Source organism: Ipomoea nil, unplaced genomic scaffold (genome assembly GCF_001879475.1).
Source record: "Ipomoea nil cultivar Tokyo-kokei standard unplaced genomic scaffold, Asagao_1.1 scaffold2823, whole genome shotgun sequence".
Classification (NCBI taxonomy): domain Eukaryota; kingdom Viridiplantae; phylum Streptophyta; class Magnoliopsida; order Solanales; family Convolvulaceae; genus Ipomoea; species Ipomoea nil.
This window is the reverse complement of record NW_017619251.1, coordinates 838356-860231: the sequence shown is the minus strand read 5'-3', so window position 1 is coordinate 860231 and position 21876 is coordinate 838356. Positions and strand designations below refer to the sequence as shown.

The 21876-nt window shown below is 35.4% G+C and overlaps 1 protein-coding gene across 1 annotated transcript; it reads right to left on the bottom strand.

Annotated features, from left to right (window-relative positions):
• Positions 1-13870: 13870 nt before the first annotated feature.
• Positions 13871-15182, bottom strand: LOC109158594. Its single transcript, XM_019306479.1, has 2 exons — positions 14747-15182; positions 13871-14658 (listed from the first exon to the last, which is right to left on the bottom strand). Exons 1-2 carry the CDS (start codon positions 15180-15182, stop codon positions 13871-13873), a joined length of 1224 nt encoding a protein of 407 aa, XP_019162024.1.
• Positions 15183-21876: the final 6694 nt, after the last annotated feature.

Sequence of the window (21876 nt, the reverse complement as noted above, 5' to 3'; positions counted from 1 at the left end):
AATAATATAATAGAGGGTAAATAAGAAAAATCATTAAAAAAAATACTAAAATCAAAATAGTATGAACCATTCATTTTAAGAAACAACTACTACTTACATTGTTTTTGTTCCAATTAAGGGCTTAACATTATTGACTCTTATTATATTTGTTGATACTATACTAAATAGCCATAAAGCCCATACTGTCAAACTAGGCAAATTATGCTGTGGAACCGTGTTCACCTTGCATGGTGAACACGGTTCCAAAACTGTTCATAATTAGGAATATATATATAGTTTAAAAATTATGAACATATAGTTCTATAATTATGAACATAGAGTTGTGAACATAATTATGAACATATAATTATGTAATTATGAATATATTGATTCAATAATTGTGAATATGAAGTTCAAAAATTATGAATATATAGCTTTATAATTATGAACATATATTTCAGTAATTACGAACATAGAGTTCTGTAATTGTGAATATAGAGTTCAATAATTATGAAAATGAAATTCAAAAATTATGAATATATAATTTTATAATTATGAACATATAGTTAAGTAATTATGAACATAGAACGGTGTCCACCTAGCAAGGTGGATACGGTTCCACATCATAACGATTGGTCAAGCTGCCAATGCCCCCCTAGTTGGTTCATTAAGCCATAACACATTCAATGAGAAAAAAAACAAAAAACAAAAAATAAAATATAAAAATAAAAATAAAAATAAAAAATCAAAGTGATAACACAATCCAAGTTTCCAACAACCAAAGTTCATCAACATTCAATTCATCATAATCAAGTCATTATTGATCATGCTTCAATCTTCAATCTTCAATCTTCATTCATCAGCAAAATATCAACATTTCAGATTTTAGACCTGCTTACTTGCATTCAAAAGTTAATCAAATATAATACTAAAATTCTAAAATTCAACAATAAACTTAATTCAATAGTAATGTAGTGTGTATTGGAACAAATATACTGGAACAAATAGCATTATAATATGCAAAATAATATACTGGAAAGTAAGCATAATATGCAAACTAACAATATGCAAAATAATATACTGGAAAGTAAGCATAATATGCAAACTAACAATATGCAAACTAACAATGAATTATTGAATTATACTAGAAATTGTAGTGTGTACTGGAACAAATAGCATTATAAAAAATTACTTGGGAGGCTATGATTACTTTGAGTGGCCTAGCATTTTTTATTGTTGGCCAGGGCAAAGTGGTCTTTTGGCTTACATCTTTAAAATATCAGACATGGCCTTGTGGTTCACCTTGTATCATGAACCAAGGACTAGAAATGCTAACTTTAAATACTTTGGGGTTGAAAATGAACTTACTCAAAAATGTATTTAGATGAACCCTTGTTTAAAGTCTTTTTGAATTCTCCCGGTCTCACTCAGATAAATTTCTTGAGTTAAAAAATGGTACACGAAGTATCCGCAAATTTAGGAATTTCGAATCAAATAAATTTTGGTGTCGAATTAATTTAAAATGTAACCCAAAATAATCTATCTATATATATATAAAAGTAAAATCCTCCTAACAAATTTTCCCTCCAAAACTTTTATAGTAAAACTTATTTGGTAAGTAAATGTCAAATGGAAATTAAATAAATAAATAAATAATAATAATAATAGTAATAATAATAATAATGTTATTACCTTAAATAAATAAATTATTATATTTTCCCTTAAATAAATAAATTATTATACTTTCCTTTTGAATTAGTATTTTCTACCTATAAATACAAGTGTTTCTTCAATTAAAGAATCTCAGACTCATCTCTCTGCTTTCTTTTTGTATGAATTTTCTACATTTTTCTAACTATATTCTCACATACTTCAATATGTTTTGCAGTTTGGACATCATGAATAGCTTCATCAACGATATCTTCTTGAAGCTCGCCCAAGAGGTGACTCGCTTGGCCCACTACAACAAGAAGCCGATAATCACTTCCCGCGAGATCCAGACTGGCATGAGATTGGTTCTTCTTGGCGAATTGGTAAAGCACGTTGTCTCTCTAAAAACACTAAAGCAGTCACCATATTTACAAGCTCTTAGATGAAATCATTTAAATCTATGTTTCCTTTTTATATAATCTCAATTAGGGGTTAATAGATGTAAAGTAACTTGGATTTGAGTTTAATTTCATATTATTCTTCCAAAAGGTTTAATTTCATATTATAAGTATTGTTATCTACCTTCAACTATCAGTGAATCGATTAGCATTCTAAAATTAAAAAAAAAAAAAAAAAATTGAATGTCTGTATCTACGTGCATTTAAGATGCAACAAGTGTATGATTCATTAGGCTTTGAGGCAGGAGAACACATCTGGGTACATTGCATATTAGTGGATATGTATCTCATTGCAAAAAAATATCCATAGAATTAATTAATTAATATAATTACAATTATGATTATTCTAATTCAAAAAAAAACTAAAGAATTAATTGTAATAATGAAATTTGTTATTATTATTCTGTTACTAATTGACACAGAAATCAGACCAAAAGAAAAATGAAATTAATATTAAAAATGGACTCAAATTAAAAAAATTTGCTTAATAAGTAAATAACTAATTTGCTAGACAGAAAATTAGGGTAAAGGAAAAAGAAAATGATTATTAAACATTGTACCAGATTGTTTTTATGATTGAAAATGAATATTACAAACATACCAGATTGTTTTTATGACTAGAAATAAGAATGAATTTTACACACGAGAATCTATTATTAATATTCTGTTATACTAATAGGCATGGGAATCATGTTAAATGAAAAAAGGATTTAATATTAAAAATTTATTGGAAATATAACACAGTTTTCCTACGAAAAAATTAGTAACCACCAAATGAAATATTAAAAAAAAATTATGAAGGAAAAAAGAAATGGAAACAAATATTAACTCTTTCTATGAATGAAAAAAGGAAATGAATATATCCATTTTTCACTTAAAATATAATCAGTAATTATATTATTATAATTATATTAATTATTTATGAAGAAAAAAGGAAATGAATATGAAAGGAAAAAAAAATAAAATTTAGACACGAAAATCTATTATTAATATTCTGTTACTAATAGACACGGAAATTATACCAAATGAAAAAAAAAAGATTTAATATTAAAAATTAATTGAAAATATAACACCGCTTTCCCTACGAAAAAATTAGTAACCACCACGTAAAATATTAGAAAAAATTGTGAGGGAAAAAAAATGGAAATGAATATTAACTCTTTCTATGAGTGAAAAACGAAATGAATATATTCATATTTCACTTAAAATATAATCAGTAATTATATGATTATAATAATTATTATAATTATATTAATTATTTATGAAGGAAAAATGAAATGAATATATTAATAGTTTACTGAAAATATAATCAGTAATTATATTTTTATAATTATATTACTTTTTAATTATGTGGAAATGAATATTAATTCTTTTTATGAACGAGAAAGGAAATGAATATTTCACAAAGAAATCTGTTATTAATATCATGTTACTAATCGACATGGAAATCAGGCCAATTAATCGACAATTTTTAGGAAAAATGAATAAAAATCAATATTAATTCTTTTTATGAAGGAAAAAAAAATATATTCAAAAGGAAATGAAATATGAAGAAAAACGAATGAATATGTTTATATTTCACTGAAAATATAACACAGCTTTTGGCACAGAAATGAGACCAAAAGAAAAAGGAAATTAATATTAAAAATGGACTCGAATTAAAAAAAAAATATGTGCTTAATAAGTAAATAACTAATTTGCTACATAGAAAATTAGGGTAAAGGAAAAAGGAAATGATTATTAAACACGTACCAAATTGTTTTTGTGATTGAAAATGAATATTACAAACGTACCAGATTGTTTTTATGACTAGAAATAGGAATGAATTTTACACACAAAAATCTATTATTAATATTATGTTACTAATAGGCATAGGAATCATGCCAAATGAAAAAAGGATTTAATATTAAAAATTTATTGGAAATATAACACAATTTTTCCTACAAAAAAATTAGTAACCACCAAATGAAATATTAGGAAAAATTATGAAGGAAAAAAGAAATGGAAACAAATATTAACTCTTTCTATGAATGAAAAAGGAAATGAATATATCCATATTTCACTTAAAATATAATCAGTAATTATAGTATTATAATTATATTAATTATTTATGAAGGAAAAAGGAAATGAATATGAACAGAAAAAAATGAATTTTACACACGAGAATCTATTATTAATATTTTGTTACTTGATAATAGACACAGGAATCAGGCCAAATGAAAAAAAGATTTAATATTAAAAATTTATTGAAAATATAACACCACTTTTCCTACGAAAAAATTAGTAACAACCACATGAAATATTAGGAAAAAAGTATGAAGGAAAAAGAAATGGAAATGAATATTAACTCTTTCTATGAGTGAAAAAAGAAATGAATATACTCATATTTCACTTAAAATATAATCAGTAATTATATGATTATAATTATTATACTTATATTAATTATTTATGAAGGAAAAATGAAATGAATATATTAATATTTTATTGGAAATATAATCAGTAATTATATTTTTATAATTATATTATTTTTTAATCAGAAAGGAAATGAATATTTCACACAGAAATCCGTTATTAATATCCTAATCGACATGGAAATCAGACCAATTAATCGACAATTATTAGAAAAAATGAATAGAAATCAATATCAATTCTTTTTATGAAGGAAAAAAAAAGAGAAATGAATATATTCAAAAGGAAATGAAATATTAAGAAAAACGAATGAATATGTTTATATTTTACTGAAAATATAACACAGCTTTTTAAATTTTTAAATATAAATCTATTAATACAAATTATAATGAATGAAATTATATTATAGAATTTTTATATATACATATTAATAAATATTATGTGTATATAAAATGTATTATTCAATCATATAAGGATATGCGTCCGATTAGAGTTTATATTTATTCATACAAAATTTAGAATTTACATTTTTATTGATTTCTAAGTACAATTTTCTTAGTTATTATTATTCATATTTTTGAAATTATAATATATATGAAATAGAATTTGGAATAAATCAATTTAATTTTATAAATTTTTTCTATAAACTTATCTAAATATGTACATGATTAGAGATTATACTAACCATACAATATTTTATTTTTAATTTTGTATGTTATGAAAATAGATACTTGACCAAATATATAAAAGTCTAAATATATTATTATATTATATTGTACATTTTAATATCTTTTTATTTTTCTAATTTAATTTTAAATTCATAATAACAAAAAAAAAAAAAAAACTCTCGAGTAAAAAAACACTATATTTTAAAAAATACAATTTGATAAATATCATAAATTAATTAATACAATATCATTTATGTTTATAATAATTAAAGAAAAAAATAATTCAAATATGTGAACCAATAATTTCAAAATGAAATTAATATATAGTTACAAATAAATATAGCATGATTACATTTACTTTAATTAGTTTTAATTCCCTTAATGATGTGACTTTTCTTTATCAGTTGTTTATGGGAGGCTAAAGGATAGTAGTCATCTATTGTCGTTCCTCAGACACAATTTGACTAGATTAATTTTAAGTTTTAAGATTATAAGTCAGTAACTGACTATAATTCAGCTCTGCACAAAATAGTCTCAGAAGTGAAACTCTAAACAAGAAGTTTTAGATAAACATTTAATTGAAAAGACATTGCCAACTTTTCGTGTGAGTAATTTGTACTCCAGCAGTAGTACAAGACAACAAATTATGAGAAGCATCCTAAGCTGATTTTAACACTTCTTGTGGCTAAGAAACATAACTAGTTGTTGATGAAGAATCAAAATGCATGTCTGGTTGATTTTGCACAGGTGCCTGAAGCACATAATGTTACCTAGTTGAGTAACTTTGTAAGGGGTTGCAGTCGAGATTATAACCGGTGTGGTATGAGTTTCGAGCTCAGAATAAGAAACAAAGTGATCAAGATATTCAAGGACGACCAAAACTCATCGAGGCAAAATTCTAGCCAGAAGCAGGTTTGATATCAATGTGGGTGTGAAGGGCATTGATCCCTACGTGCTGCGCACCAAAGCATTTGGTCATTGGAGAATGAACCTCATCTTGATGATTCTAGCTAATTTGCCTGAAACAAATATTGTGATAAATGCTGATAATGAAATAACGAGGTATTGATGAAGAAATGATTGGTGTCATGATAATGTTTTGAACAATGCATGAAAATATATTCATGGCCAAAAAAAAAAAAAAGAGTTAGTTCATGCCTGAAGCATGAAGTATCCGAGTAGTTAGCTCATGCTTCAAGCATCCGAGAAGTTAGCTTATGCTTGAAGCATCCGAGAAGTTAGTTTATGCCTGAAGCATCCGAAAAGTTAATTCATGACAGCAATATTCGAAAAGTTAAGTTATTTTTGGACGCAAATTGTTATGAATGCAAAGTGATTTTACTTTGCTGTTTTTCACTTTTTCCCTGCTAATTTTACTATTCGAAGTGACTATTCGGAAAGTTTACTTCTATAAGCTTAACTTTCTAATCTTACTTCTTGAATTTTACTTTTCGAATGTTTTTTACTTTCTGGAACTTTATTTTCCGGAGGAAGTTTACTTCTCGGAGTTACTCCTCTTAGTTTGCATGCTTACTCATGAAAATTTTTTCTCATTCATGCAACATGATTCTCGTATGAAATTGATTGGTTGCTAATTCAAAATTGAATTATTATCAATCCCAGAAGGATTGCTATTGTCAATAAATTATGATAATAATCTTTTGACTAAATTTAAGATGTCAAAATGTCGAATCCCTCTCCGAGTATGGCTTAGTGCAATTCTGTGTTATTTAAGGGGTAGTATACTATACCCCTTTATAAGAATGATCTTTGACTTATGCCTTACATGATATGATTGATTTATATGTTATTAATTTGAAAGATAGGAGAAAATGATATCATATCAGTTTGCCCGAAGCAAACGAAGGAATAAATCATTTCATGTTAGTTTACCCGAAGCAAATGAGGGAGTGAATTATATCATGTGGATTTGCACGAAGAAATTCCCAAACCAGTGAGTGAGCTAATGTAAAGTTGAGAATAAGGATTTTTTGGGAGATCTTGAAGATCTATTTTATTTGACAAGTTTCACAGCTTCCTTATGATTGTTGTGTACCCTTATAATATCATTTGATATGTATGCTTTCATATCTGATTATATATGTTTCTCTTAGATGATTGCATATATGTTTTGGGTACTTCATATATTGCGATACACTTTTAAAAGCTTTATAGACCCACATGATTTTATAGTATAGCATGAGTTAGTGCATCACCTTGGGCAATTATATATTTTCTTGTTGGGGACATCAGTTTTATATGTTATTGTTGTTATCACAATCTGGCCTGCTGCATATCATTAAGTATTCCCCCTAACACCTAGTACGTGGTATTAAATCAAACATTTCCCATCTGCATTTTATTCACAATGTGCAGTCTTTTTCCTATATCACCATCATATTGTGGGCATGTATATGTTGATTATAAACCTCCGTCTATTATTTAAATCTTTAGAGCCATGATAAGGGATCAATATATAATTATGTACGCTGACTGCACACTTTATGAAGATCATTTCACGGCATTAGGGGGAGATAAGAGCTCAAATTTTATAGAATGCCGAGAAATTCTATGAATGATTGATCTTCAATATTTTAAATCCACGTACTAGGTAGACTGAACTAGAAGTTCATAAGAAGTAAACTGGACTAGAAGTTCAGAAGATAATTAATCTGCCAGTATATATACTGATAAAAAGAGTGACTTGGTCTCATGTATCTTCCCGAACTTAGACCGTATGTATTTACCAATGCTCCTTGACGCCAGAAGCGTGGAGACATGTTGGTATAAAAGAAAAGAATCCGCAGAGAACTAAAGCTAGTAGAAAATTTCGTCACTCTTGAAATCGCTTAAAGAAGTATGTCCTGCAGATATTCGTCCAGAAGACATTCGTCCGGAAGGCGAAAAACCCCAGTAAAATTATAGGTGCATCCAAAATCATAATACTGGGGATGCGGAACGACCAGATAAAAATATCTTTGGGAAATGGCTAGAGTCTGGTTGAATTAGAAATTGTCATTATTTTATATATATGGGAGAGATTTATGAAAAATGTTATAGTTGTCGACAACAGAATTGTCTTTACAAATTGTTCTCGTTATATGATAATCTGGATCCAGAGCTAGGCACCAGCTGTGCCTTGGTATTTTTTATGTATAACGGAGCAATTAAGGCATGTACAACTCAGCTCGCTAAAACTGTATTCTCTTTATAACACGTACACCATTTAATGTTAACCCTGTAGGTTACAAATGGGTGTTTGTACGAAAGAGAAATACAAACAATATGGTGGTATAATATAAAGCGAGACTGGTAGCTTAAGGGTTTACGCAGAGACCCTGAATTAATTTTGATCAAATATTCTCTCCCACAACATATGGCATTACGTTCCGCAAATTAACATTATTGGCAGTGAATTATAAATTTAGATATGCAGTTGATGAACGTCATGACCAACAAACTTAGGGGTCATTAGACGCTAATATTTATTTCTAAATCCCTGATGGATTGAACACTTTTGAAATAAGGAAAGTGAAAATCGCGACGTGTAGCATTAAATTGCCAAATCTTTGTATGACTTGAATATTATTGACGGAGTGTTTTCCTCCTGAAGAAGGAATATGCAAATAATATGTACCATTATGTGTTCGTTAACGAATTGCTAATGGAGTTATTTATTTATCTGCTCAGTCGATATTGATGGTTTAAATGTTATTGAAACATAAAGAGAGCTTGGTGATATTAGCTCATGCCAAAAGACGGAGTTTTGAAATAAAAGACTTGGGAAACCCAAGTATTGTCTCGACCTGAAGATCGAGCTTCTCCTTGAAGAAGTTTTATACACAAGTTAGCCTACTTGAAAAATATCTTGAAGATGTTTTATATGGATAAGTATTATTTACTTATCACACCAATGGTTGTCCAATAATCTCTTGAAGTAGATAAAAGAGCATTTAGACTCGAAGATGATAATGAGGATATTTTAGGACCAGAAGTCTATTACTTCATTCCTATTGGAGCACTATTATTGAACTAGAAGTTCCATAATCGCATCAGGCCTGATATTGAATTTGCGATGAAATTGCTAGCAACATTTAGTGTTTCCCCCTACAATGAAAGTTGGAATGGTATTTAACATATCCTCCAGCACCTTCGAGGTACAAATATTTTGACGTTTATGTAAGAAACCAATATGTGGTTTTGATGGGCTATTTGGGCACTGGCTCTTTTATTTGATCCCTATGATGCTAAGTCCAAAACTGGTTATGTTATATTTTTACCCCCAATGTCCCATATGAGGACAAATAAGATTGTGTTGCACAAGCAAGTAATAGTTTTGTTAAGGGGAACCTTACAAAACATGTTGCACCTAAGTCCTTCTACACACATGAACTCCAGAAGAGTTGTAAAATTCTTGTTGAGAATGTTTGCCCCACTGAACAATCTTGTAGATATGTTCACTAAGTCTTTGCCTAGATCCACTTTTGAATAATATGTTTATAAAATTGGGATGCATAGGCTTAGAAGATTGTTATCTTTAGGGGGAGGACAACCCCTAGCTGTGCTAGAATGGACAATTTAGAGGACTTTTGATATCCTAAAGATTATGCTACGAAAGCATATGGTTGTACTCTTTTTCCCTTATCTAAGTTTTTCCCACAGGGTTTTCTTAAGCTAAGATTTTTAATGAGGCAACCGATGTTGGTGCACTTGAGTGGATAGTCCTGAAGACCCTTGAAATCTTGAAGACTATGCCCAGAAGGCTTATAGTTGTACTCTTTTCCTTGGCTAAGTTTTTTCCCACTGGGTTTTCTTAGGCTAAGGTTTTTAATGAGGCAACCGGTGCAACACATGGATCAACATACTTTGTGTACTCTTTTCCTCGTCTAAGTTTTTCCCAGGGTTTTTCTAGCGAGGTTTTTAACGAGGCTGAGTATAGTTATTTAATGGCCAAGGGGGAGTGTTATAAATATTTTAGTAGTGGCCATTAATCTTGAGACTCTCCATTTTCCTTCTACTTAATATATTGTTTATGTTAAGCATATGAAGGGTTGTATGGATTAGTATAAATACATGTGAAGGCTTAATGAAATAAAGTGCTCATGTTTGTGCTCTACATCTTGTGTCATTCTTCTCTTCTTACATCTCTACACTTTATAATCTTATATATAATCTCCGGACAATTACCGTGTAATCATCACGCGAGAACTAACAAATTGATAGGTCAAATTACAACAATATTATTGTTAAATCGTGAGTCTTGAATGCAAGAAACTTAGATGATTCTTACTCAATTTTAGCCCAATTAATTATCTTTATTAAGACCTATGTCAGACACAGAAATGAACAAAGAATATGAAAACAAATAAAACGCAGAAAAATGAAAGAACCAGGGACACACGATATGTTTACGCAGTTCGGAGAAACGCACTCCTACCTCTATGGTCTAATCATTCACACCAAACGCAATCTTCATCATCTCCCAATCCTCGGAATCAACGTTCCAATAGGTCTTCACTTTTCTAAGCCAATAGAAAGACTCCACGTCTCTACGGAATAAAATCCTTCCAAATCGCAGCTCTCGATATCAGCACTTGTAATAGATAGATAAACACATGTATTAATTCAAGAAATTAATCTGATTAGAATTTACAGAAGGAATGACGTGTATAATTGATGTTTCCTTGTCTATTCACGCGACAGTATATGAGGAAAAATAAAACTCTTGATCTTTTGAAGTTTAATTTGTTGGATGAAGACTCTTAGGAATAAGGAGAGACACTCAATAATTGACAGCTTCCTGAAGAATTTGGTTTTTAACAAACTGCTGTTAGAGAAATACTCTTAATGCACTGTCCCAGACCCCCTTTGTTGCAGCACGAATGACAGACGAAAACAATAAAATACTCCTATCCAAACTAAAGTATATTTAACAAATAATTAGCCAATAAAAAAGTACAAAATGGTGTATCATTTATACACTTGCAATGATGTCGCTTAAGGGATTCAACCACTAAATGCAAAAACAATTATAGACATAATTAACCTGCATGGGCAACTCAATTGGTCACAGGGGTAAAACTTTAGAAGAATGATGACTAGGGGTCGAGTCTCACCAGCGACAGTGTGGGAGCTACCTCTTAATGTGCGGGGGGTTCCTTGTGCGCAATGAGCAAAGGTCTAGCCTCTGTGGTTCATGTTCAGTTGAGTTACCATGATTTACATCCTCCCAAATGCTCTGTCGGGTCGGAGTGTGGGGGGTCCTTAGGGTTGAGGTTTAACCTTTTGGAAGAATTATAGACATAATTAACCAACTATACCAAAATTTGTACTTAATAATTTGTTTTTATAAGTTATCATGGTATACTTCAAATTTCTAAAAATTTATACAATACAAGAAGACAATTTAAAGAAAATATTATGTAGATTACCGATACATTTTGGATAAGAAGTTTTAGTACAAAATACAAAACTTTTTGAATGAGTTAATTCCACCATAGGTCATCCATTGTCTTTGGTGTCAATTCCAAATTTAGTCCCAGATTATTCTTTTTGTCATTTAACATCCCACACTATTGTTTTTTTGAAAACTTTTAGTCATTTATTGGAAGCTTCACATGCAGAATCGAGAAGGAGAAAAGAAGGAAAAGAATAGTTTATTGTTATGTCCTTTTGTTACAAAGATCACCGGTAACCTCAACATATATATAATGAAGATAAAAGTATTGTAACTGCCTAAGATAAGGAAAGAACATAAAAGTCCTTTATTCTATACTGCTAGAATTTAGGAATGAATTGATGCATGATTTTTGGAGTCTAATATTTAGGAATGAATTGTGGCATGATTTTCGGTATCTAATACCCCCCCCCCCCACATAAACTGGAGCATGGAGGTCCTCAATGCCCATTTTAGACTTGAAGATATGAAATGCTGGAGAGGGCAACACCTTGGTCAGACCATCTACAATCTGCGTAGAAGAAGAAACAGACAATAACTTGATGAGACCTTGGCTGAGTCTTTCACGAACAATGTGACAGTCTATATCGATATGCTTTGTATGTTCATGAAATACGTGATTCCACCATAGGTCATCCATTGTCTTTGGTGTCAATTCCAAATTTAGTCTCAGGTTATTCTTTTTGTCATTTAACGTACCACACTATTGTTTTTTTGAAAACTTTTAGTGATTTATTGGAAGCTTCACATGCAGAATCGAGAAGGAGAAAAGAAGGAAAAGAATAGTTTATTGTTATGTTCTTTTGTTACAAAGATCACTGGTAACCTCAACATATATATAATGAAGATAAAAGTATTGTAACTGCCTAAGATAAGGAAAGAACATAAAAGTCCTTTATTCTATACTGCTAGAATTTAGGAATGAATTGATGCATGATTTTTGGAGTCTAATATTTAGGAATGAATTGCGGCATGATTTTTGGAGTCTAATACCCCCTCCCCCCCCCCCCCATAAACTGGAGCATGGAGGTCCTCAATGGCCATTTTAGACTTGAAGATATGAAATGCTGGAGAGGGCAACGCCTTGGTCAGACCATCTGCAATCTACGTAGAAGAAGAAACAGACAATAACTTGATGAGACCTTGGCTGAGTCTTTCACCAACAATGTGACAGTCTATATCGATATGCTTTGTACGTTCATGAAATACGTGATTCCACCATAGGTCATCCATTGTCTTTGGTGTCAATTCCAAATTTAGACTCAGATTATTCTTTTTGTCATTTAACATACCACACTATTGTTTTTTTGAAAACTTTTAGTCATTTATTGGAAGCTTCACATGCAGAATCGAGAAGGAGAAAAGAAGGAAAAGAATAGTTTATTGTTATGTTCTTTTGTTACAAAGATCACCGGTAACCTCAACATATATATAATGAAGATAAAAGTATTGTAACTTCCTAAGATAAGGAAAGAACATAAAAGTCCTTTATTCTATACTGCTAGAATTTAGGAATGAATTGATGCATGATTTTTGGAGTCTAATATTTAGGAATGAATTGCGGCATGATTTTTGGAGTCTAATACCCCCCCCCCCATAAACTGGAGCATGGAGCATGGAGGTCCTCAATGCCCATTTTAGACTTGAAGATATGAAATGTTGGAGAGGGCAACGCCTTGGTCAAACCATCTGTAATCTGCGTAGAAGAAGAAACAGACAATAACTTGATGAGACCTTGGCTGAGTCTTTCACGAACAATGTGACAGTCTATATCGATATGCTTTGTACGTTCATGAAATACGTGATTCTCAGCGATAGCAATAGCTGATTTGCTATCACAGAATACAACGGCAGGCTTGTTTCGTTTGATTTGCAAATCATGGAGTAAGGAGTGGACCCACTACACCTCGCAGATAGTGGCAGCCAAGGCACGATACTCTGCTTCGGATGACGAACGGGAAAGGTCCCCATATATCAACATGAACCAAATCAAAACAAGCTTTCAAACTAGTAGTGCTTAATGGAAAGGGAGAGCGTTTGTGCTTAGCTAAATGGCACACATCACATGCTACACTCTTAATTTTTAAGGTATCAATGTCACAAAGGAGATGGATCTTGTTGGTTAGAAAATGACCCAGCCTTTGGTGCCAGAGCTCCGGGCTAATGCACTGCATCACATAATGCATATTATGTGACTTTGATTCCACCATTATGTATAAGCCTTTTTCTTCTCTAGCTAAACCAGCTATCTATCCATGAATCCCTTGTATTATGCACTGTTTAGACATGAAAACCAGTCTATGGGCAGTATCTTCAATCAACTTACTCACATAAATAATATTAAATTTGAAAGATGGAATATGCAGTGCTTCCTTTAGATACAAACAGTTATTAAGCTTGACATCCCCTATATGCTCAACTATTATACATTGGCCAGTGCACTTTAACCCATTCACCATATGACAAGTGGTAAGAGAATCAAGGGAGCACACTATGTGATTTGTGGCTCCCGAGTCAAGGATCCAAGTTGAAGAATTTAGGGAAAGGGAGTTAATAGAAAACTTGCCTTCATTATCTGTGTGTAGTTCATCAAATTTAGGAGTTAAAGCAATTGCAGCAGCCAAATTCGAACTAGACGATCCCGACGGCTGAGTTGGTTGATTCTGCAGGACTAAGATGAGCTTTTGTAACTGTTCAGATGTTATCCCCAGGTCTGAGTTATTCAAAACTGATGCGGTGACCGGCTGTTTACTCCTGGATTTATAGCCCTGAACCGAACTGGGAGGGAATCCGTGTTTTTTATAGCATCTAACTACTGTGTGTCCGGTCATACCACAATACGCACATTTTTCCTTTGCACCACCATTAAATTTTCTGCCATTATATGAGGATGCTGCAACAGTTTCCTCACTCGCATTGCTGTGAACCGCATTGGATTGATTGAGATCAAGGTTTCCTAGAGTCAAATTTCTCAAAGCAATTTGTCTATCTAGTTTCTCAGCCATAACAAAAACTTTGTAAACTTCTGGCAAAGGATCTAAAAGAATCACGTTTGATTTCAAGCTATCATAATCCTCATTTAGACCTTGCAAAAAAAAGAATTATCTGATCCACTTCTCTCTCACTTCTGATGACTTCAGCGAGATCACTTGAGCACTTTGGAGTGCATTTGCAAAGAGGAATCGGCCTTAGATTATTCATCTGCTCCCATAAGGTTCTACACTTAGTATAGTATTCGTTGATGGAGAGAGATCTCTGTTTAAGGCTATGGATCACACTTTGTAAGATAGAGATACGTTGTGCATCTCTTTGTGAGAAGCGTCTTCGTAGATCCTCCCAGATGTCTCCCGGTTTGTCAAAGTGCATCACACTCTGCACTATGGATGGATGCAGTGACTTGAAGATCCAAGAACAGATCATCAAGTTGCATCTCCTCCAAGCCGCATAGTGCGGATGTTCTCTGCTTGGTGGTGCAGTACTTCCATCAACCAGTGTCCATTTGTTTTTGACTTCTAATGCAATCTGCATAGAGACACTCCAAGTACCATAATTCGAGCTCATCGTTAATGGAGGAGTCACAAGAACCGCTGATGGACTATCATTGGCGTTGAGGAAGAGAGGATCCTCTAGATCCCCATTGTTGTAGTTCCATTGATTCTGAGATGTTGTGTTCCCCTGCGGAACGTCCTGAGAAGCTGTGACACGAGGCTAATCAACCGGCGTAGTGTTGTGACTGGGATCGCCGGTGACAACGGCTGCGTAATTGCGCCATGGCTCTAATACCATATTGGAAGCTTCACATGCAGAATCGAGAAGGAGAAAAGAAGGAAAAGAATAGTTTATTGTTATGTTCTTTTGTTACAAAGATCACCAGTAACCTCAACATATATATAATGAAGATAAGATAAAAGTATTGTAACTTCCTAAGAAAAGGAAAAAACATAAATGTGACGACCCGAAATCCAAATTCAATTAAGGGATTAATTAAGTAATTAATCCTATTTCAATTTGTAATTTAATTCCTTAAATTCCTAAAATTTAATAGTTGGGGACTAGTAATTGACTAGTCAACCCCAAAGTCAAAGTTGTACATTGAGCTTTGTAAGGAGTTCCCTTGTTCCTTACACTTCCTTATGTTAGTAAGGGTATTCTTGACCTTTCACTTATTGTTGGCATTGTAACCTAACCTAGTAGACCACCTTCATTCTCTCCTTACACTTTTCTAAAAATCTAGCTCCACCCTCTCTCTAAAATGTGAGTAGCTTTTCTTCCAAGCTAAGTTGAAACTTTGCCAAAAATTTAAGAGTTGCTTCCAAGATTCAACCTTTCATATATTTGGGCATCTAGGAGGGTAAGATCTATGTTCATCTTGTGTTTTTGGTTTTATCTAAGGTGTCTATGATCTTTATGATCTTTTGGTATGTTCTTGAAGTGGGTTTGGAAGGTGAGCCTAGTGAGGAGCTTGTTGAGGTGTAAAGTGAAGTCTTTAGTTTACAAGAGGTAACCCATGCTCTACAAAATCTATTTTTGCTTACCTATTTGATGATTCTTGGATTCTACATGTGTTTTGCTATGAAATGTGAGTGTTTATGCATTGTCTTGTGAAAATGCATATCTAGAGCTTGTGTTTAGGGTTCTTATGTGCCATTGCTTGGCATTTCCTTTGATTCAAGTCATTTTGTTGTATTTGGTGAGATTTGGCATGTTTTGGACTTGAAATTGAGCTTGGAGTTGAAAATCCCTTAAGGGATTGTTTTGGTACAGGACGTGTACCCGCGGGCGGAACGGCAGGCGGGGCACCACCCGTCGCCCCACCCGCAGGTACAAGGCCTCGTGGGAGATGTTCCCGCGGGCGGAACCACGGGCGGGGCACCACCCGTGGGTCTACCCGCGGGGAACACTGTAGTGTTTGATTGGGATTTGTTCCCCGTGATTCTTTTAACTCGGTATTTGGTCTTTTGACTTCCCGATGTTCTTTTGTGGAACTATTTGAGTGTCTTCTTGATGTTTCGTATGTCTAGAACCATATGGTAGGAATCCATGTAGATTTTGGTGTCTTGAATCGTGCTAAATGTTCAACATTGTGTTTCGTTGAACCGTGATGAGTCTTGTGTGTTCTTCGGAACTACTTTCGGTTTACCCGTTTGATAAGCATGCTAGTTCGGCGTTTAAATGCTAGCATGTGTGTTGTTTGTACCTTCCTAATGGTTGATGATAACTTGTGTTATTCATCGTTGTTGTTGTTGGACTGTGATCCATTCCTTGATTGGGTATGGTTTCATATCTTCGTTGTGATCCGTTGATTTATTCCTGTTGTGGTGTGATGTGTGCGTGGCTTTACCTGGGTTGCACGATTAGTGGTATGGGACACTAGTCACCAAGGTATTGCAGCGGTCCTCGTGGTGGCTGTGACGTGATTATGGAGTTTGTGACCTTTGTGTTAGGTTCACGTGATTCTTGGGTGGCATGTGTTTCCGTGTGTGTGAACGGTACCCTCGTGTACTATGAAATCGGTGGTTCTGTTAGAGATCTGTTGGAGAGGGGACGACAGTCCTTGGAGGGAAAAGGTTGGACTTGGTGTATAGGGGTCCTGGAGGTAAAGGTTGGAACTAGACATAAGGTTGGGGGTAGCCATAAGGTTGGAACCGGGCATAAGGAAGGCATATCAACTCGTGATGAGTGATGTCACGAGGGCTTGTGTAGCCGTTGTTGTGAGTTCTCTTCTTGTGACGTGTGTAGTCACAAGGGAATGTGTTGCCTAGGCATGTGTTGCCATCAGCCTTGTCTTTATCCTTGTGTTGTGGTATAGTGTAGCTTCTCCCTCCTGTTTTGTGGCCTGTGTGCCAGTTTAGTTGTAGCCCTTTGAGACTATGGATTAGATGTAAACATTGCAGATGTTGCCGTAGCATTCATCCTTTTGGTGAACATGGCGTAACACCCCGTGTTTTGTATTTATGTTATCTAGTTATCTTTCAGTCTTCCGCTGTGTTTGTTATTTAGCTCAGTTATCTGCATGTTTAAGTCTTTTAAATAGCTTGTTTTTAGGGGGTGTTACAGTTGGTATCAGAGCCTAGGTTTGAGCGTAGGAAGGAGTTAAGTCTAGACCTACTAAGTGGCTAAGTGTGATTTGAGACCTTTAAGCGACCTTAAGAATCAATTGTTAGGCTTAGGACTCTAGGTTGCACGGTGAGCTGAGTGTCGCTTTCTGTTCTTTGCCTGTTTGCTATCTTTTGGTAACCGTGTTGTTGTTGTAGAAGTTTGCGATGCCTCCTCGTTCCCGAGCTCGCACCCCGGATACCCCAACAAACGAGCAGCTCGCTCAGAATCTCCACCAGTTGACGCAGACGATGCAGACGCTCAGTGAAGCCTTGTTGAACAACAACCACGCTGTGCCGCCTCCTCAACCTGCTGGGCACCGCAATATAGGTCGCTTGGTGTCGGGACATAGGTCGCCAACCTTCGCGGGTGAAGAAGACCCGGTGGTCTTGGAAGAATGGACGAGGGTGTTCGACAAGATCTTCGCAGTTGTGGGTTGCCCCGAAGAGAGAAGAGTAGAACTGGCAACATTCTACTTCTGCCAAGAAGCTGATCTGTAGTGGGTCCATGAGGGTCCGACCTTCCTTGAAGAACCTGAGTTTGGTTGGGCCGCGCTTAAGGATAGGACGCGCAAGAGGTTTTACCCAGCACATGTGCGAGCCGCCTTGTTTGATGAGTTCCTTCACCTGCAGCAAGGATCCCTGTCTGTGGTCGAGTACCACAAGAAGTTTTTGGAGTTGGCGCGCTTTGCTCGGGTGCTTGTGCCTACGGAGCTTGCTAAGGTCGAGAGATTCGTTGCCGGTCTGAATTATGAGGCACGAAAAGCGTTGACGGTGAGTAGGCCAAGTTCCCTTAAGGATGCGTATCTGAGTGCCGCGGATCTGTATCGCGTTCAGCAGCTTCAGAAAGGATCTTATGAGCTAGCTAGGAAGAGGGTTGAGAGCGGAGGTTCTTCTACCTTCAAGAAGCCACGACCGGGTTTTTAAGCCAAGAACGTGCCATCCTCGTCTCAAGGACCTAACCGGATGGAGCAAGGGAATCAAGTCAAGACACCTCTTTGTCTTAGGTGTGGGAAGTTGCATGCTGGTCAGAACTGCAACGGCTTCGCGTTGCGATGTTTTCGTTGTGGTGATAGAGGTCACAAGGTCGCGGAGTGTCCCCAGCAAGCCGGTCAAGGAGCGTTGCCACCACCCCCGGGAGCCGGACGAGCATGGGAGGTAGTTCGGGTGGTGGAGCAGTTGGAGCTAGGCCACCGGGGAGGGTCTTCGTGATGGGGCGTTCGCAAGCAAAGTCTGAGGGTTTGGTGGAGGAGGAGTTGGCAAGTAATCCTATCCTAGCCTATCCTTGTTTTTCGCGAATATCGTGTTCTTTGTTGTTTTGAAGTGTTACCTTGTGTTTCGTTGTTGTCTATATGAGTTACTTGGCAATCCTTGGTATGTTTTCCTTTGGAGTTAGGTGTGAACTCTTCTTGTTAAGTGACTTCTTTAATTTGGTATATAAGTTTCGTTGTGAAGTTAGCTATCCATCTTTGGAATGAATTGTGCTTGGGTTAATCCTACAATCCTTATATTTTGTCATTCTTGCAACTATCCTTTTGAGAAATCCTCTAAATCTTTCCCAAGTATTCTTTGAAAGTTGAAATTAGCAGATCCATACCAAAAATCCTTCCTTAAGTAACTTAAAAGTAATCAAGCCAAAATGTTTAATTATAACCCTTGAGTTTCAAACCCAAGCCTATTCTTTGCCAACCCAACCTCTAAACCACTTGAGCTAATTGTCTTTCTTGAACCCTATTCAATTTTAATCCCATTTAAACTATAAAATCCTCACTTTACCCAAATCCCCAAATTAAATCATCTTTTCCCCAATTTCTTTCTCCAAAATCCCTAAATCCCAATTTCTTTCCCTTTCTCCCTCCCCTCTCCCTACCCGTGTGTGCAGCCGAGACCACCCCTTCCCCAACCCGCCACCCCACCGCTGGCGTAACAGCCAGCCACTACCGCCTCGCCGTCCGTCGTCGATGTTCGCCGCCCACCGGAGCTGCTTCGCCGAGAGAGAGAGAGAGAGAGAGAGTCGCGAGGAGGAGAGCAGCGAGAAGAGAGAGAGAAGAAGAAGAAAAAGAGGAGAAGTCTTGGGTCCTTTTTGTTGAGCTTTGGGTCATCATCAATCATGCCTAGAAGGTCATGTTTGGCAAGAAAAGCGGAATGGGTGGATACCCATTACCTCGTTCTAGAATGTAAAGCTTTTGATCCAGAATCTTTTCCTGATTCTTTGTTGGATATGATTAGATTCCAAGGTTTGTTGGATGGGTTTCTCGCCATAAGGGCCGAGACTTACCCGAGTTTAGAAAAGGAATTTTATCGTCACATGGTTGTGACAAAGGAGGGTGATAAGCTTGAGATCACTTCTAAAGTGAGAGGTGTGAAGGTTGTGCTTTCTGAAAAGAGGCTGGCTCAGCTTTTGAGTTTAACTACTTCAGGAGTTGCTCAGTATAGTGGTCATTCATGGATTAGTACGGATACCATGGGGTACTGGGACTATTTGAGTTATCTGTTGGGCCGTACGAGTGGTTTCACTCAAGCTTCAAGGCCGGAGAAAAAGTGGTTGTTCGCGGAGCAACGGATTTTGGTTATGTTGGTATCGGATTGTTTGTTGCCTAATAACAACAAAAGCAAGTTGTTGGGAAAGTTGGAGTGCACCTTTGCCTTCTGCCTCAAGAATATGGTTAAGTTCAACTTGCCAGCTTTGATGTTACAGCATATGGTTTTCTGTCGGGATCATAACCGGAAAAGTCTATCGTACGGGATGGTGTTGAGCTGGATTTTGGTTAGAAAGGGTGTAAGCGTGGATGGTTGTCTTCCAAAGGCCGTGGGAAAGTTGGTGTTGGATACCACCAATCTTCGGAGTTGTAATTTGTTTCAGTTGGAAGATGGTGATTACATCATGCTGGAAGAAGTGGCAAGGAAAAAACCGGAGGAAAGGGCCGTGTTGGCAACGGAGCTTGGGATTCATGCTGGGAAGTTGAGCCTCACAGTCTAGTGTTTGGGAGGCGATGAAGAAGTTGAAGATGAGGCCGATCGTGAGGATGAGGTGGAAGCACCGGAAGCTGTTGAGGCCGAGGAAAGTGACTCGGATAGTGAAGAGAACCAACGAAGAAGAGAAGCCCGCACCAAGAGGGAGCACGACTCCAAGACGCATGGGGAGCGTGTTGTCGCCTTGCTTCGTTAGCAGAACCGCGTGATCGAGGAGGGTTTTGCCTACATGAAGACACAATTTGTCACTGTGAACCAGAGGCTAGACCAGATTGAAGCTAGTTCAAGCCGCAAAAGAGAAGATGAAGAAGAATCTGAGGAGGCCGAGGAGTCGGAGAGTAGGAGTTCTACCTTGTGTTGTGGTAATCCCGTTTGCCTTTTCTTTGTTGTTGTATTCTTCTTAGCCGTTGTTGCCGTTTGTAGGTTGTTTGTGTTCGCCTTTGTGCTTGTTTTGCTTGTTGCTTTGTTCATTAGCTAGCTTAGTAGTTGGTGTTTGGAGTTAGCTGCTTAGTTCTTAGTTGTTGTCTAGAAGTTGGTGTTTGTGTTGGGCTAGAGTTCTTTATGCTCAATTTATCCGTTTGCTTAATTCTTGCCAATTCTCGTTTTGAACTCTTTTTGCCTTGAAACCTTGTGGAATCTTTTGGAGTTTTTCACCAAAAGAAATTGTTCTTGACACTCTTTGTCACATTGTTGTTCTTTTTACCGTTTGTTCTAATTCGTCGTACCCAAACTTCGGGGACGAAGCTTATTTGAAGGGGGAGAGGATGTGACACCCCGAAATCCAAATTCAATTAAGGGATTAATTAAGCAATTAATCCTATTTCAATTTGTAATTTAATTCCTTAAATTCCTGAATTTTAATAGTTGGGGACTAGTAATTGACTAGTCAACCCCAAAGTCAAAGTTGTACATTGAGCTTTGTAAGGAGTTCCCTTGTTCCTTACACTTCCTTATGTTAGTAAGGGTATTCTTGACCTTTCACTTATTGTTGGCATTGTAACCTAACCTAGTAGATCACCTTCATTCTCTCCTTACACTTTTCTAAAATTTAGTTCCACCCTCTCTCTAAAATGTGAGTAGCTTTTCTTCCAAGCTAAGTTGAAACTTTGCCAAAACTTCAAGAGTTGCTTCCAAGATTCAACCTTTCATATATTTGGGCATATAGGAGGGTAAGATCTAAGTTCATC